The following is a 17,360-nucleotide window of genomic DNA, read 5'->3' on the forward strand; positions in this document are numbered from 1 at the left end:
GCGTTTCAGGCTCAAACCTGTCATGAGTGGACTAGATTCGCTTGCATCATTTAGAATTCTGCAGTGGTACTGAAGGATGTCTTCTGTCAATGACAAATATTCAGTTATTTCTATGAGCTTTTTTTCTCCCTTTTTGAGGCGAGATGATTAGGTATCATCTGGTTCGTCAAAAACGGGGACTTTAAGAGGCAATCCGGAAAGCAGCGAAAATTCCACTCCTGTCCCATAATTAACCGAATATTCATCGAAAACATACGTGTGATATATATATATATATATATATATATATATATATATATATATATATATATATATATATATATATATATAAACTCGTGTTTGTCAATGCTCATTAAATGGATAACGTGTGAAATGCACTAGAATGCGGCTTGATGTAGCTCGTGGGTTTTACTATGCTAAAACCAGCGGTTTAGATAGGATCTCAGGTGCGGCCGGTGTAATAGCGAGAGCCTTCATCTGAACTGCACCTGACCAAAGTGAAAAATGTTATAATAGGAGAACAAAAAGACGTCGGACTACTTTCTTAGACCCCTTGTGGAGGGGAGGGGGGGCTTAAGCACACGTGGTGCACTGAAGGATACGGTTTACTGAAGTGTATTGTGTACAGGACAGATTTTACTCGTACAAGAACACATAGGACTTGTACAAGTGAGAAGACATGACCTACCAGTTCTTTCATCCAGCCTATATTGTCCAGTAACAACTTAGTAATTCGTATCACTAAAATACTATTTAAGAAAAGTCACCCAGGAAAGTACCTGGTCACGGAAAACCAAACAACAAACCGACTGGTCGGCCCATGAACCCCAGTCACCTTGCATCAAGACTGTGACTAAGTGATCATCGTCAGGTGTGTATCACGATTCCCCTAGAAAGGGAACATAATGCTACACGTGATACTTGATAAAGAAATGTCACCAGAAAAACAACATAGCTACGAAAACTGAACGTACCGACTGATCCGCTCTCAAGCACCATAGAGATTGTCTGATCATCGTCGGTGCGTATAACGATTCCCATAGAAGGGGAACATAATGCTACACGTGATACTTGTTAAAGAAATGTTGCCAGAAAAAACAACATAGCTACGAAAACTGAACGTACCGACTGATCCGCTCTCAAGCACCATAGAGATTGTCTGATCATCGTCGGTGCGTATAACGATTCCCATAGAAGGGGAACATAATGCTACACGTGATACTTGTTAAAGAAATGTTGCCAGAAAAAACAACATAGCTACGAAAACTGAACGTACCGACTGATCCGCTCTCAAGCACCATAGAGATTGTCTGATCATCGTCGGTGCGTATAACGATTCCCATAGAAGGGGAACATAATGCTACACGTGATACTTGTTAAAGAAATGTTGCCAGAAAAAACAACATAGCTACGAAAACTGAACGTACCGACTGATCCGCTCTCAAGCACCATAGAGATTGTCTGATCATCGTCGGTGCGTATAACGATTCCCATAGAAGGGGAACATAATGCTACACGTGATACTTGTTAAAGAAATGTTGCCAGAAAAAACAACATAGCTACGAAAACTGAACGTACCGACTGATCCGCTCTCAAGCACCATAGAGATTGTCTGATCATCGTCGGTGCGTATAACGATTCCCATAGAAGGGGAACATAATGCTACACGTGATACTTGTTAAAGAAATGTTGCCAGAAAAAACGACATAGCTACGAAAACTGAACGTACCGACTGATCCGCTCTCAAGCACCATAGAGATTGTCTGATCATCGTCAGGTGTGTATCACGATTCCCATAGAAGGGGAACATAATGCTACACGTGATACATTTTAAGAAAAGTCACCAGGAAAGCACCTGGCCACGAAAAACTCAATAACGAACCAACTGATCTGCTCTCAACCCCAGTCCCATTGCAAGGGGAACATAATAATACTTTTTAGAAAACTCACCCAGGAAGTAATCTGGCCACGGAGAGCCAAAAAAAAACGAACAGACTGCAAACAATCAAGACAATGCATATATATTGACAATATTGCACTGTACGGTATCTTATTTTACCGATGAGTAGACGGCCCTCTTGCATTATACCGTTACGCTTTTGGCCGTACGGCTAGCCGTACATGAACGTCGATCGTAAACGTACGTAGCTACGTATGGAAAATTATATTTTCGGTCATTAAAATTTTTTGCAGACACACAAGTCGCAAAAAGACCGAAAAAGTCAAATGATTTCTTTTTTATGGCCAACAAACTTAAGAGATGCAATTTTTTGTTGTTGGAGAAATTGGCTTTGAAGAAAGTGTCTATGCCAACAACCCTGGTGCATTTCAAGTTCATCGTCAAAGGATATTTTCTAAACGATTGTTATCTGTGCTGCCCCGTAAAATATTTCGGAATCCCCATTATCTATAACAAGGCAGACGAATGCAAAATTAAACATAACATCAACAAGATGCTAGCTCTAATTTCTATTTGACAACCACAAAAATGAAAAGGGTGAATCTTTATATAACCTTTCATTGAGAGACCTCTGGGTAGTGTTATCTCCATAGAAACGTAAACATAACCTTTAAGAGGCATTATATGACTAGCCAGGACGGATAAACACAGAAGAACGATAAGTAACAAAGGTTACAGAACATCTGTATATATTTACTTTCTCTTCGTTCCCCTTATCTTTTCTTAAATTAAATTTGATCATCGCTAAACTTTCAAATTGGTGAAACAGAAGTGAGCTCATTTTCAGTCAAATTTGAAAATAATTTGGCATTCTCTTGTTTTCTCTTCTGATAGTAAACCAAGAAGCATTTATAGGAAAGCGCAGATACGGCAGAGTTGAATTATTGCCTGTAGGTGTTTCATCTCAGGATAATAGACACCGTTAGCCCTTGGTTACGGCAGTGATGTAGTCTGTATTTGGAGTCCGGTTATAAATATAGGTTACCATACTGCGGTACTATGTAGAATTGCAGCGAAAAAAATGTATCCTGTACGGGCACCCCCTCCCCACCCCTTCTAATAATCACAAAGGTGCGAGGTGCAGTCTGGCGGGGTGAACTTGAGGAGACTTGCGTTTATATAATCACAAAATGACACCCCTTTTCTGCTCCCAAGCCCCCCCCCCCCCCATTATTACCACCCTCCTCCCAGGGAGAATAATTTACTGGGTGAGCTGCAGCTTTATTTTATTTTGGGCCCACCTAGTGGTTCCTGTCTTATTCACTGGATTGTCTGATTGTTAACAACCCACTGCTTGTCATATTTATATGGATGGAACAAATCCTTAGTAATTCTCATAATTTTATATGAGATAGGCCACCGATCTTTTGTTACGTTTGTTCTTTAATGTATATGAACAACGAAACTTAGCGGGCAAAATAATTTACCGCGTGGGCAAACTAATTTACTGCAGGGTGGAGATAATAACTTACTGCGTGGGCAATGGCTGAAGCTCAGTCTACCTGGCTGAGCAAAAAAATTAATTTACTAGATTGGACATTGCCAAGCTGAAGTTACTGGCTGGACAAAATAGTTTACTGTCTGGGCAATTGCCGAACCATTAAAGGTGTGGTTTCCTTCCCTGCTCTCTCCAATGTATGACATGACACAATGTTCAAAACGTTATATCAAAATAAAAAATTCTGTAAACAAAGAGAAACTAAACCACTTCAACGTGTGTTTAATTGGCGTTTCACTGTACCCCGTAACAACTCCAAACCAACAACCAAGTCCATTAATTTAACAACAGGTTGAATAAAAAGTCAAAAGACATTAACAATTGTCTTTAAGTGTTTCAGAAATGGCAATTAAATCAGAAAGCCGTAAAGAATCATATTACACCAATAAGCTGGATGCTACTGGTTCTTAGCAACATCGAAATCTCTGACGTTTATAATGAAGCGATTATCGTTCGATGTAGCGTCAAGAAGTTATTTTGAGCTTTTCTTCGCGACCAAAAAAAAACAAGACAACAAAACGCTTTGTTTACCAACTTCGGCTTTTTGATTCGTTGCCTAATTGCTTACAGCTTCTTCTTTTTCTTTGTTCATTTTTTTTTTAGAAATGTCGGAAATTCCTTCTTCTTTTTTTTCTTTTTTAATTGATATTTTTTTTTGGTGAACCAGAGCATCAGAATTATCATTTTTGTAAAAGTGCTGAACATCTCGAGATATTAATACTATTAAAACAAGATTAAATATGCATAAAGAAAAACATTTACTATACAATATATGTAAGAAGCTCAGACACAAGTTTGACGAAGTCGATCACCCCAAAAAAAATGATTTGAAATATAAATCCCCCTTAATCATCGAAAGACTAAATGCTTGTAAATGACGTAAATATACTTACGTCACCGAAAACGCTTGAAAAAGTTCTTATTTAAAGAAAGGCGTGTACTATAATTCGATTATAGTTATAGATTTATCAGTAAAATATTAAAAACATGGATTAGAATATTGCATAACAATTCATGATTTTTTAACGGTTTGTTCTTCCTGTTTAAATATGCATTAATTTGTTTAAAAGAATATAAATGAGACCCAATTTGGAACTGCCGTATTCTTTAACACTTGTTATAGCAAGGAATATTCCAGTAACAGACAACGTGACACTTCTATAGGGATGACGAAAGAAAGGTGATTTATTTGTTCCAAATAAACCGTTAATAAATCTAGAAAACTTAACTACAGAAATGTATGTGTTTTGCATGTGATGTCATCGTGTCATATGTTCTTCAAAACCTTGCCTTATACTTTTTTTAAACTTTTTGATGCATGGTTTGTCCAAGTAATGTAAAATGGATTATATGCACATAAAGTTGCCAGCGAACGAAGGTCTGACGAGGATGCCATATTTTATGAATATATGCCATTTGTATACAAAAAAGGGCGGTATGAGCTATACGCCCTAAGTGAATCGTCTGGTCTCTACATCCCTAGAACGAAATATAAGACTCTCGGCGATACGGTACAGTATAGCTTCTATTATTCAAGATATATCCTTGGAAGGACCTCCCTGCCTATTTTCGAAGGCCTGTTGATTTCGAGGAATTGCTTCTTTTTTTCAATTTAAGTGGCATTAGAATGCTCGGCAGATGTTAGCGCTGTATAAATGTAGTATTAAATAAATTTGGTTGTAAATAAGTTATTTATACATGATAAGGACAACAAATACTCAACTCATTTGCCATTGTGCCAATCAGTATTGTATTGTATCAGTATTTCTGAAATTTTGCAAAGATTCACCATCGGGCTATTTCTTTGAAGTAGAACTTCTTTGTAGTAAATTACTAACTTGCTGACGTATGAATATACATCAGCATTCTTTGGCATTCTTTCATCATTTGCCAAGGGGTGGAGGGGGTGCAGGGAAATACCTTTTAGAGAACATTTCACATCTAATCTTTAATTACGAGGACAGGTTTTGCCCTATTTATTATGCACACAAAGCATCATCATTTATCAAGACAAATTATTTTCACTTTAGTCGAGCGTTCGTAATGCGTTTCCATTTATTCGACGCTGTTACCTTTCTCTAATTTAGGCATCTATGCATTTGGCTTTTTGTCAGATACGATGTCTTCTTATATATGTTAGTAGGCTCTGCGAAGCAAAAACCCGAATCATATATTTCGTTCCATTCCGACTTGCGTTCCTCGGGCTACTTATCAATAAGTCTCAATGGTCTTTCCAACTGTGTTTACGATGTGTTCTTATTAGTCATCTATCATTTAGTTTCTTGGTCATCTATCATTTAGCTCCTGGAACTGAACCCTGTGGTTAAATACAAGTTTAAAATTAACCTAGTGTACCTCCATATGTCTTCTTCATTTTCCCTCTCTCTGTGTTCTATTTTTCGCTTGTCTTTCTTATTATCAGTATGCAGTAGTAGTAGTAGTAGCTGTAGTACTGTTAGTAGTATTGTTAGCAGGAGTGGTAGTAGTAGCAGTAGTAGTAGTAGTAGTAGCAGTAGTAGTAGTAGTAGCAGTAGTAGTAGTAGTAGTAGCAGCAGTAGTAGTAGTAGTAGCAGTTGTAGTAGTGTTAATAGTATTGTTAGCAGGAGTGGTAGTAGTAGTATTAACAGTAGTAGTAGTAGTAGTAGTAGCAGTAGCAGCAGCAGCAGTAGTAGTAGTGGTAGCAGCAGTAGTAGTAGTAGTAGTTAGTAGTAGTAGTAGCTGTAGTACTGTTAGTAGTATTGTTAGCAGGAGTGGTAGTAGTAGTAGCAGCAGCAGTAGTAGTAGTAGTAGTAGTAGCAGCTGTAGTAGTGTTAATAGTATTGTTAGCAGGAGTGGTAGTAGTAGTAGTAGAAGTGGTGGTAGTAGTAGTAGTAGTAGTAGTAGTAGTAGTAGTAGTAGTAGTAGTGGTAGTAGTGGTCGTAGTAATAGTATAGTAGTAGCAGTAGTAGTGGTAGGAGTAGTAGTAGTAGTAGTAGTAGTAGTAGTGGTAGTAGTGGTCGTAGTAATAGTATAGTAGTAGCAGTAGTAGTGGTAGGAGTAGTAGTAGTAGTAGTAGTAGTAGTAGTGGTAGTAGTGGTCGTAGTAATAGTATAGTGGTAGTAGTAGTAGTGGTAGGAGTAGTGGTAGTTATAGTAAAGTAGCTTAGTAGTAGTGGTAGAAGTAGTTGTAGTAGTGGTAGTAATAGTAGCAGCTGTAGTAGTAGTCGTAGTAAGAGTGGTAGTAGTAATGGAACTACTAGTATTAGTAGTAGTGGTAGTAGTAGTATAATAGTAGTAGTGGTAGAAGTAGTGGTAGTAGTAATAGTAGCAGTGGTAGTAGTAGTTGTAGTGATAGTGGTAGTAGTAATGGAACAAATAGTGGTAGTAGTAGTACTTGTAGTAGTAGTCAATGGCGGGATTACCGGGAGTTATGTGGGCCATTCACCCCCCCCCCCCACCCCCCTACACACACACTTCTTCCCACACCTTGATTTGGCTTTTTTGTTTTATCCGATTCGATTGGTAATTGTTTGGTTACGCCACAGCAGGAATGCCAACGCGATACTGTTATACTTAGTTATATGTCATTACACGGCCTTACAAAAGATCGACCCATTGTCTTATTTAAATCCGTAAAGCACTAGTACTAGTTTACTACTACTAGTACTTATGTGACAGTGCCATAGAGAGCCAATGCCCTTTAAGATTATCCAGCTTGGCTGTATTGAACATTGGGAGAAACACTGATATAGACAAGGTGAAAGTTGTTGGCCGGTTTGACACCTATGCGAGTTTCAACGTGAGCCGTCCAGCCCTTCATTTACGGTAAGATTGACCCATTTGTTACTTTTTGTGTTGCGTAATAAATGCAGATAGCACAATTATAATTTACAAATACACAACTAGTAGCCTACTGGGAAGTGTACTATAAATATCGCACCATATTATCTAGGGGCTTTATAAAATCCAAAATTTCTCATTTCCCCTTAGATCCCTCATCAATGTCCCCCCCCCCCCCCCCATCACTTTCAGACATCCAATACGCCCCTGCAGCTGGTTGTAGAAGTAGTAGTATTAGTTATAGCAGTAAGAGTAGTAGTTGTGTAGTAGTAGTAGTAGTGGTAGTGGTAATGGTAATGGTAATGGTATTGGCAATGGCAATGGCAATGGTAATGGTAGTAGTAGAAGTATCAGTAGTAGTAGTAGTAGTTGTAATAGTAGTAGTAGTTGTAATAGTAGTAGTAGTAGTAGTTGTTGTAATAGTAGTAGTAGTAGTATAAGCAATTATACTAATGAAATTCGTGCCCTTGCAATATGTATTGCTAATGAGTCAGCCTATTACAACATACAAGGTATAAATAAATATCTCCACTCCTCCTCATCCCTAGACAATTTAGAATTGCAGACTTTGCAAACATGTTTTTAAATAAAGTTTCTAAAAACACAAAGAATAAATCTTGCTCACTGTAGGAAATATTATAAGGTTTAAACGTCGGCCAGGGGAAGCCATGTTGTAAATATGTGATGTCGTAGTGCCATAATTGCTTACCCACTGGTGTCAGAGAGGTAGCCCCCCCCCCTCCCCTTCTGCGGGTCTCCACCTTAATGATGTATTCTTTCTTTTGTTAGGTATACTAGATGTAATGAGAATAAATTATTAATATCCCATATGACCTGGGCCCCACGCTATAGCCACGTATTTAATGACTATTGTAGTAACGTTTTTTCCTTTCTTTCGTTTTCTTATCTTTTTTATATTATTCTTATTTAATTTTGTTTGATTATATTTCGTCATTTGGGAATTGTACACCAATATTTTGCCAGAGCCTCAAATTTTCTTTTCATATGTATTTTTTTCTCCCTTTTCGTCTTGTTATCTATTTTCTTTAAGGTCATAGCTGTCAACTTACGTCATTAACCTCGTACTGGACTTTTTTTGTTGTTGCTGTTTTGCTGTCATGAGCGGTTATTAATAGTTATGCAATGAAGAGTATTCCACGGCCGAGCTCTTTGTATATACACCGCTTCGAAAATCACTTTTTCATTAATCACAATATATATATATATATATATATATATATATATATATATATATATATATATATATATATATATATATATATATATATATATATATATATATATATATATTTATATAGGCTGTACCAATTCACTCATTCTGCTTATGACGTAGGTTACAGTTTTGTTGAAATCATACAGAACTGTCTAAAAAATGCTTTCAAGACAAACCAAAATATTGTTTTGGATAATTTTATTTGCAAGAATTCGAAGTTACATACGACCTCTAGCTTTAGAAATGTTGCCGATATGTTAATCCATACAACATCAATTAGTATTGGTGTTTTAAATATGATTCAATAATAACAACACATTTTCCAAACTTCATCAAAGTCTCTGTGCATTCTTTAAAGAGAGTTAATGTTCTCCTCATTTCCTGTTTCAATTATTTCAAATTTTCTTTCCAAAATTGAGTAAACGATTACTTTTTGGGGCATTCCATATTGGTCCAAACCGCTTGGGTATGTTTATTAATGTACCGTAGCCTTTAACAACCAGAAATAACTACACTGCAGAGTTCTGAGAATACTCATCACAACATTGGTTTCCAAGACACATTTTTTTCGTCCCAAATCACAAAAAGATCCAAAAGCACTAAAATACACAATGAATTGTGTTCTTCAGATTAGAGGGACAGATTTATCTGTTTGGGAGTGTGGTCGGAGTGGGAGCTGTCCCGGGCCAGATATAAATGTTAGCTCCCAACAAACACGAGACAGTTGGTAGTGGGTTAGCATTATAATCTGGATGTCCAGTTACTGTATGAGTATATAGGACAAGCAGTGGAACAAATTTGATCTAATTCTTAGCTTCTCGTTGATGAACAACTTGCAATGAAATTAAAGCCTGTAGTTATGAAAGTCGTATGAAGAGCAACTTAAGAAAATCGTTTAAAATGATTCAGTACATTTTGGACACGTACCGGTACCTGTTTTATTCTTTTTGTTTGTTCAACTCGTGCCGTCTAAGTTTTGGTGACCCTAGCTTATGAGATCCACGTTATAAATTAACCACGTCATTCATCTCGAAAGAAATATTTATCGTGATATACTGTTTATGGGGATAGCACCATGCTATTTAAACATTGGTTTGAACACATACCTCGTTCTTCTCTATAAATTTCTTTGCGATATCTGTAATAAACAAACATATGTTCGTGTATTAAAAAACAATGACAAGAAGGTTTCAAACAATTCCAAAAAGAAATTCAGCAAATACCACAGTAACCTTTCCGTTTTTCTTTATTTCTTTATTTTTGTCTTCGTTACTGCCTAAACATGTTTAATATACATTCTATTTGGAGTTACTTATTTAAGTTGAAATTTCAATGTTGTTATTAACATAACAGAACGGAACATCTCTATACAAGGGATTTTCCCTTCTTTTGATGAATATAGTATGTTTCTTGTAGAGGATATATAAAACCTTCTCAAACAGGCGCCTTATTGATTTTTAAGTTGCCGGATATGAGCGTCGTGTTTATAAAAAGGAATGGAAAAAATTCTCCAAGGATACCGCTGGAGGTCACCAAGAATTTGGCATTCCAATCTGAAGTGATTTTCCGATATTTTCAGTTGATTTGCTTAATAAAAATGCTGACACGTTCCCTGCATCTTCAAATCAGAAACCAAATCTTTATAGCATTTTATATGGCAAAGACATGAAGTTTTCAAATTTGGTGATATTTTTTTTATTTTTTTTTTATCTGGCAACAGCTAAGGGAAGATGTCGCCACGATAGTTCCATTGAAAGAAATTGTTGTTGTTTTTTTAATATTTAACTCACTTATTCACAGACAAACAATATTGTTACAAACAAAATTGCATTCTGATCAGATTCTAAATATAGGGAATATTGACATCAGCTATAGGTAAACATCCCAAATGTATCAGGCTTCAAAACTCTTAATCAACTATTACATATTATAATAGAAAAGAAAGCCATTAACGAAACTTGACTGTGGTGACGCCACTACCTGAATGTGTCGAAGCTTTAACCAGAGAGAAACGTTTACCCTTAACAGTATTCCGGGAGTTAATGACATGATATGCAGAAGGGATTTTCAACTAAAGCGAGGGAATATTTTTATCTTTAAGATAAGTCATACATTGTTGGCCACGGGAATGTCCCTTGCAAATAACAAATTATGCAACAGCTGCTAACAAGTACGACAATAAATTGGCATTTGAGCAGTAATTTCGAGATTGACTGGTAATGGCCTTGTTATTTTTTCCTTCTTCTCTCCCAATGAGAACATTAAGATTTAAGAAAAAAACATTTTCATGGTCATATTATTTACAAATTGGTATCAAAATAACTTTTATTTAAAACTGTTTTTTGTTACATCATAAAAACCTTAAAACGCTGTCTTATATTCATATTCAAATCTTATACCTGCCATTTCTGTTGACTCATTTCAATTTCATAGCTTCCCGTTTTTGGATAATAATGTTACTGACATTTAGAAGGGTTCTCCGTATAAGATATTAAATTGATTTCCAAACTAAATCATTGTTCAACAAAAGAATTGACCATATTTTATCCCTGCATTTTTCATATTTTGTTTAGTAAAGAGACAATTTTTAATCTCGAAAAAACGACGACGTCTTAATTTCGCTGTACTTATGATACAAATGAACTAACGAGAATCCATTTCATTAACTGATCGTTATCACAAATTTACAATTTACAAAGAAACTATAGTTATACAACCGTTGTCAGTTGCAGATTATCTATACTTTTTGAAAATTACAGTTGAATTTATCGGTAAGAAGGTCACGATAATTATAGATCGGACAGAAAGTTCATTAACAGTTCACGACAGCAAATGAACTGAAGTCATAAAGCATTTTCCAAACATCGTACAAAATTAACAATTTGTTTTATTTTCCACCTTATTAAGAGGAACAAGTGATCAGTAATGTCATAACATGCGATGTAAGCAGTCAATGATAGCGATGACGATGGTGATGATGATGAAGATGATGATGATGATGATGATGATGATGATGATGATGATGATGATGATGATGATGATGATGATGATGATGATGATGATGATGATGATGATGATGATGATGATGATGATGTGATGATGGTGGTGATGATGATGATGACGATGATGACGATGATGTGATGATGGTGATGATGATGATGATGATGATGATGATGGTGATGATGATGATGATGATGATGATGATGATGATGATGATGATGATGATGATGATGATGATGATGATGATGATGATGATGATGATGATGATGATGATGATGATGATGATGATGATGATGATGATGATGATGATGATGATGATGATGATGATGATGATGATGATGATGATGATGATGATGATGATGATGATGATGATGATGATGATGATGATGATGATGATGATGATGATGATGATGATGATGATGATGATGATGATGATGATGATGATGATGATGATGATGATGATGATGATGATGATGATGATGATGATGATGATGATGATGATGATGATGATGATGATGATGATGATGATGATGATGATGATGATGATTATGTAGCCACAATGCTGATCGTTATCACGGGTTCACCTACTATTTGTTGGATCACTGCCACATGGAGCTAATACAAATACTATATAGTGTACGACACAGCTACCTATCTCTCCAACAACTCTCTACGTTGTTCCGTGTCTAATCACGATACTATCAAATACAAAGTGTCTTTCTTATTCCTGTCAAGACCCACAGATGTCCAATTATATTTTTCCCTCGCACAACACAGGGACCGCTCACAACTCAAAATACTAGACACGTGCGCACACACAAAGGACAGCGACAAAGCAAATGATCTTTGAAGTACTTTTGAAAATGATTACAAAACCGAAGAGGGATTTGTTACTGAGAAATGACCAAACTGCTGGCACGAACTAATAACCAACTGACAACAAACAACGAATGAATCCAAAGTAGGGGGCGCTTTCCTTCGCATACGTCAGCAGAAATAGAAGAAAAAAAACCCAATCGGTCATGACTTTTTTTTTCTCATAAAAGAAAAGGGCAGAAAAGATTTGAACCTATTCATCGTTCTGGAAGTGAACTTAACGTTTTTATCAGTAGCAAGTGAATCTTCTCGATTTGAAATCAATATGTATTGCAAAACACTGTACGTGATTCTCTTTCTGAGGTATCTAAGCCATGTGATTGCTTTTCCAGAGGTGAGTTTCTGATCAATGTTGTTTATTAAATTATTATTATTCTTATTTATGAAATTTATAAAACAGTATTTATAAACATCATACACAGATATATCAACGTAATATGTGCTTATACTTATAGTGACATTTATTCAATAAGTTGTAATTCTTCTCATTTCAGAAAATATTGATTAGCATTTATAAGTAATTAGTGAAATTGTCTACGAATAATTAAACTGCTTGTCTTTACAGTGTATATACATTCGCCCTTCTAATTTACGTACAATTTTTATAAACATATTTAAAATTACTTACTTTCCCCTAACTTTTCTTGAGATATTTGGAATATTTTTGGTCGAATACAATTGTTTTCATCACGTCGTTCTATGTTTCCCGTATATGTAAAGACTTCCGTGGCTTCATGTAGATTTAAGTAGCAGACGAGGTTTATTTTACTTCCTGAAATAAATATTAATGACACAAGGTAAGGTACTTATCATGAATCAAATTGGAAGATATAATAATAATAATAAAGTATGTCGTTTAAAATGTCAGCAAGGGTCAATATTATCACAGGTGACTTGTCACATTTTATTGAAAATTAATCTGCATTGGGAATTTACAATTAGGAAATAATGAATTAAAAGTAACATGGCTGTATTTCTCGTTAGTTAGTGATGCCTTTAATCTATCAAGACAGGAACGATAACAATGGATGCACGATATGGGTGTAAATTTCGCGTTCCATACTTCTTAATATGCATTCTTTACCACGTCTGATTATTTCAAAACATTTGGAATAATTGACTAATTTATGCCTCATTTATTTTCTCATTAAAACACAGCATCTTATTATGTTCTATGTGTATCAAGCGATTTATTATTGGCCCGTGAGAGGGGAAATAAGTTTACAGAGAACATTGTACTGTAAACAGCCACACTTCGGTCAACTTTTAGGACCGTTAACCGGTTATTTGAAAACCCGAGATTTGCTATCCGCCCCCCCCCCACCCCGTCCACCCCGTCCACCACTTCCCCTCTCTTCGGACGCCCATTCATCACTTGATATATTTATTTCATTATTTGTTTGAAGTCTATATGAAAGAAGCATGGTCATGAGGGACATTGAGGGTACAAAATAGATATTAGATATTTTCTTACGAAAAATGGTTACTCAATGAGGTTAACATCCTGCAGTTGCATCTGGTTTTCATCAGTGTCGATTACTCATAAAACTAAAACCAAGATCATGAAGTGCAGTATCTATATTCCCTTTCCAAGTAACTCTCTTTTGATATTTAAGAACGTCTTAAACACATGATAACATTCTTGAGGATTGTGATGGGATTAGGGTCCAGAGTGGACCAAGTTGTTTGGCTCTTCAGGCTCTGTCTTGGCTGACTTTTTTCTTTCTTTTAAAAAAAAAAGTAGCAAAAACAAATCGCAAGCAATGAAGAAAAAAATCAAGAATATAATACAGATGCAGTCCATCAATCTCTTTGATAATGCATCAATACTCTGGGGAAAGGCAGGGACTCTATACACAGCAGTGCAAATATAGATTGACTTAGATGTGTGTGGGAGGGACATCCCGTTTGACAGGATTCCTTTCTAAGTGGACAGTCAATATCCTGAACGGAAGGTGGTGTGTGTGTGTGGGGGGGGGGGGGGTCTTGGCATACAGAGAGAGAGAGATAGATAGACCAATGCGCCCTAGGTAGTGTTTAGTGTAAGTTTATAAGCGGCTTTGGGCTGCTTTATTTAAATGTGCTAATACTTATGATAACAAACATGGGGAGATAATCCGTCAACAATGAAAGGTAAGCATTAGACACCGTCGTATAAGGTAATCCCCTCCGATCAAGGCAATTCATTGTGACATCAACGGCTAAAGAAGGAGAATTAATATAAATCAGTTTTGTAGAGTGAAATGTTTTTTTTACGATTTCGTTTGGTTATAATTCGATGTTTTGCGATATTAAAGGCCACAACTGCATGATTACTGCCTCCACATTTGAGCAAGATGAACTCTTGCTAAAGTTTTTAAAAAGTCCATTCGTGCGAGTTTTCTGAATTCCCCCAAAAATGTTAATATTCCAAATCCCCAGAAATATAAAACCAGAGAATTAAATACTGTAACATTCTTTCATTTTGTCAGTAAGAAATCTTTAGGTGCAATTCTAGTATCAATTGAATGATGAACCTCTTGATTGCTAACTCCCATAAACAATGTTGTCAACAGAGTTATACTGTACGTGTGCTTAATATTAACGATAAAAGTGTCTGACGGAGAACTTATTTCAAATGACAAGAAAAATAAATTACTACCGTCGCTTATTAACTTTCATTTGAAAAATCTAGGCGGTTGTCTCAATACTGATTTATTTACAATGGAATGACGCTTTTAAACTGAGTCCCCGGATGTTGAAACGACTGGATCGTGTATAATGCATCATTGTTTTATTCGTTAATGATTTATTAATTCTTGGGAACAGCTTCCAGCATTAGTGATCCTCTTTAATTTCAAGTGGGAGCTAACTCTTTGTTATACTCCCTGTTCTGTTGTCATCAGAGACATAGGCCTATGACAACGCGCGGCCTTCATATTTTGCCTAATCGACGTCACTGCTTTCTTAGCAGGCTGTGTTATCTATGTTATTATTGAGTCACTTGAAAGAATAGAGTACCTCATTATAACAATAACGTATAATCTGAATTCATTTCTACACCCGTTAAGAAACTTTCTAAGAATAGAATGTTAATTTGAAAGAGATTATTTTAAAGATAAACAGAATCAGAACGTGAAAAAAAGGTCCTCATTCATGACTTTTGGAGGACACATTATTTCTCTCCTGCATACCCGAATGAAGATTTCATCGCCTCAGTACCTTTTTTTTACAATTATTCAAACCAATATTCAAACCTGTCAAATGAAGGTTGGATTACTTCCGCATTCATGGATCTAATGAAAATGTAACCTTGTAGATAAACCCTTCTCCTGTCATGAAATGACATTTGGTGAGATAAGAAGGGTATTGAACTGATTAAAGGATACTATCGCGGAACAGGTCTCTGCATTATATCAGAACACATGAATTGTTTTAAGATTTATAGTTTAGGTAACAGAAATGTAATCATACCGTTGTTTTTCTTATTTTACTAATAATGATCATCTTCATCCCAACAATTAAAGTGACAGTTCATCATGACTATATTAGATGAATTCTGTTTAAAATAAACTTGGCAGGTTAAATGACACAGCTTTTTTTGTGGTAAAGAGTTGGGGTGACGGTTAGAGTCATGTGGAGTGAGGGGATATGAGGGATTCTTCCACAGAAGAAAACTGAAATTTAAGACTTCAAATTGTGGGATTCGGAAACAAATCTATAGACAATAACAATAGGTCTATAACTAGCTGGTTTCTAAACGGTTGCTTTGTACTATCAATTATTTTTGTTTGTTTCTATATTTATGTTTTTTATGATATCTGGAGAGCAAGAAACCCGTACCAGAAATATTTTACTTGGTCTTCAAATATTACTTCAGGTATTTATTGAAAGGCTAGACTTCTTTCTCATTCTCGTTATCTTAATCATTTAGTAAATAACAAGTAATTTCACATTGGGACCGAATTCCAATTATTCAATGGTCAGCTGAAATGTTAATATTTGTAAAGAAAAAGTGAGGATCGGGCTTTTGGAAATTTTTATTCTTAACTAAGAGAGGAGTCGAAAGAAAAGTTTTAATTTTATTCGTAAATTAAAGTCCGATGATGTAACCGATATTCGTGACAATAGGCTACTGCAATTATTCGCAGACTAGCTGCATTTTATGAGCCTTTGTACACAAGTGAAAATTGTGACCCATCCATTATGTTTGCTACTAAGCATTGTACCAATCCTCTGCCTCAACAGGAGGCCGATAGTTGTGATGGTAAATTTACAATAAGTAAATGTTAGCAGACCATTAACTCCTTCAGGAATGGGAAAAAGTCACAGGAGTGATGGCCTGACGGCTGAGTTCTATAAGACATTCTGGCCCAATTGTTGGTGAATTTGTATTAAAATTCTCTTAATTGCTTTTTTAATTAGCTTAAATTGTCTGATGAGCAGGAGCGTGTGATGATTACCTTCCTTCCGAAACCTTAGACAGACCACCCACTTTAAAAACAAAAGATATCGATCTATATTTGTTTTAAATGTTGACTACTGAAGAACTGCAAAGACACTAGCTGTTAGACTTAAAAAAAAGGTATTCCCTTCTGTGAACAATCCAAGTCAAACGGGTTTTTATTAGAAAACAGATTTATTGGGGAAAACATTCCGTTTAATATTGGACTGTACTGACATACTGTCATGACTTCAAAATGCCAAGGCTTTTATTATTTGTAGATTTCGAAAAAGATTTTGCTCGCCTGGAATTGGATTTCATATCTAAATGTCTCAGCTTTCTTTTTCAGATTTAATGAGGGTTATACAAAGTGGCTTCTGCACTCTTTTAATTTGTAATAATGGTTATTCGTTTCCCTTTTTTGATAATAACAATAGGCCACTAAGCTTCGATAATTTTCAACAGAAATTTTCCTTGGATGTTTTTCCCTTTACCGAATTTTATGGTTTTCTAATTTGATTCATTGAAGAGTTTGATGATATTTTAATTTT

The 17,360-nt window shown here is 35.7% G+C and overlaps 1 protein-coding gene across 4 annotated transcripts in view; it reads left to right on the forward strand.

Moving 5' to 3' along the window:
- The first annotated feature begins 7,110 nt into the window (after positions 1-7,110).
- The window catches only part of LOC139966477 (corticotropin-releasing factor-binding protein-like), a 38,097-nt gene continuing 27,847 nt past the window's right edge, over positions 7,111-17,360 (forward strand). Inside the window, exon 1 of one of the 4 annotated variants that reach the window (XM_071969509.1) lies at positions 7,111-7,261. Coding sequence is in view for 3 of the 4 variants with exons in the window: in XM_071969505.1 (XP_071825606.1) it covers positions 12,652-12,720 (69 nt within the window). In the remaining variant the exon portion in view is untranslated. Of the gene's footprint in view, positions 7,262-12,547; positions 12,721-17,360 lie in introns of those variants that run through there. The other 3 variants (XM_071969505.1, XM_071969508.1, XM_071969507.1) reach the window with 3 other exon arrangements.

The sequence above is a fragment of the Apostichopus japonicus genome, chromosome 4, assembly GCF_037975245.1.
Source record: "Apostichopus japonicus isolate 1M-3 chromosome 4, ASM3797524v1, whole genome shotgun sequence".
Classification (NCBI taxonomy): domain Eukaryota; kingdom Metazoa; phylum Echinodermata; class Holothuroidea; order Aspidochirotida; family Stichopodidae; genus Apostichopus; species Apostichopus japonicus.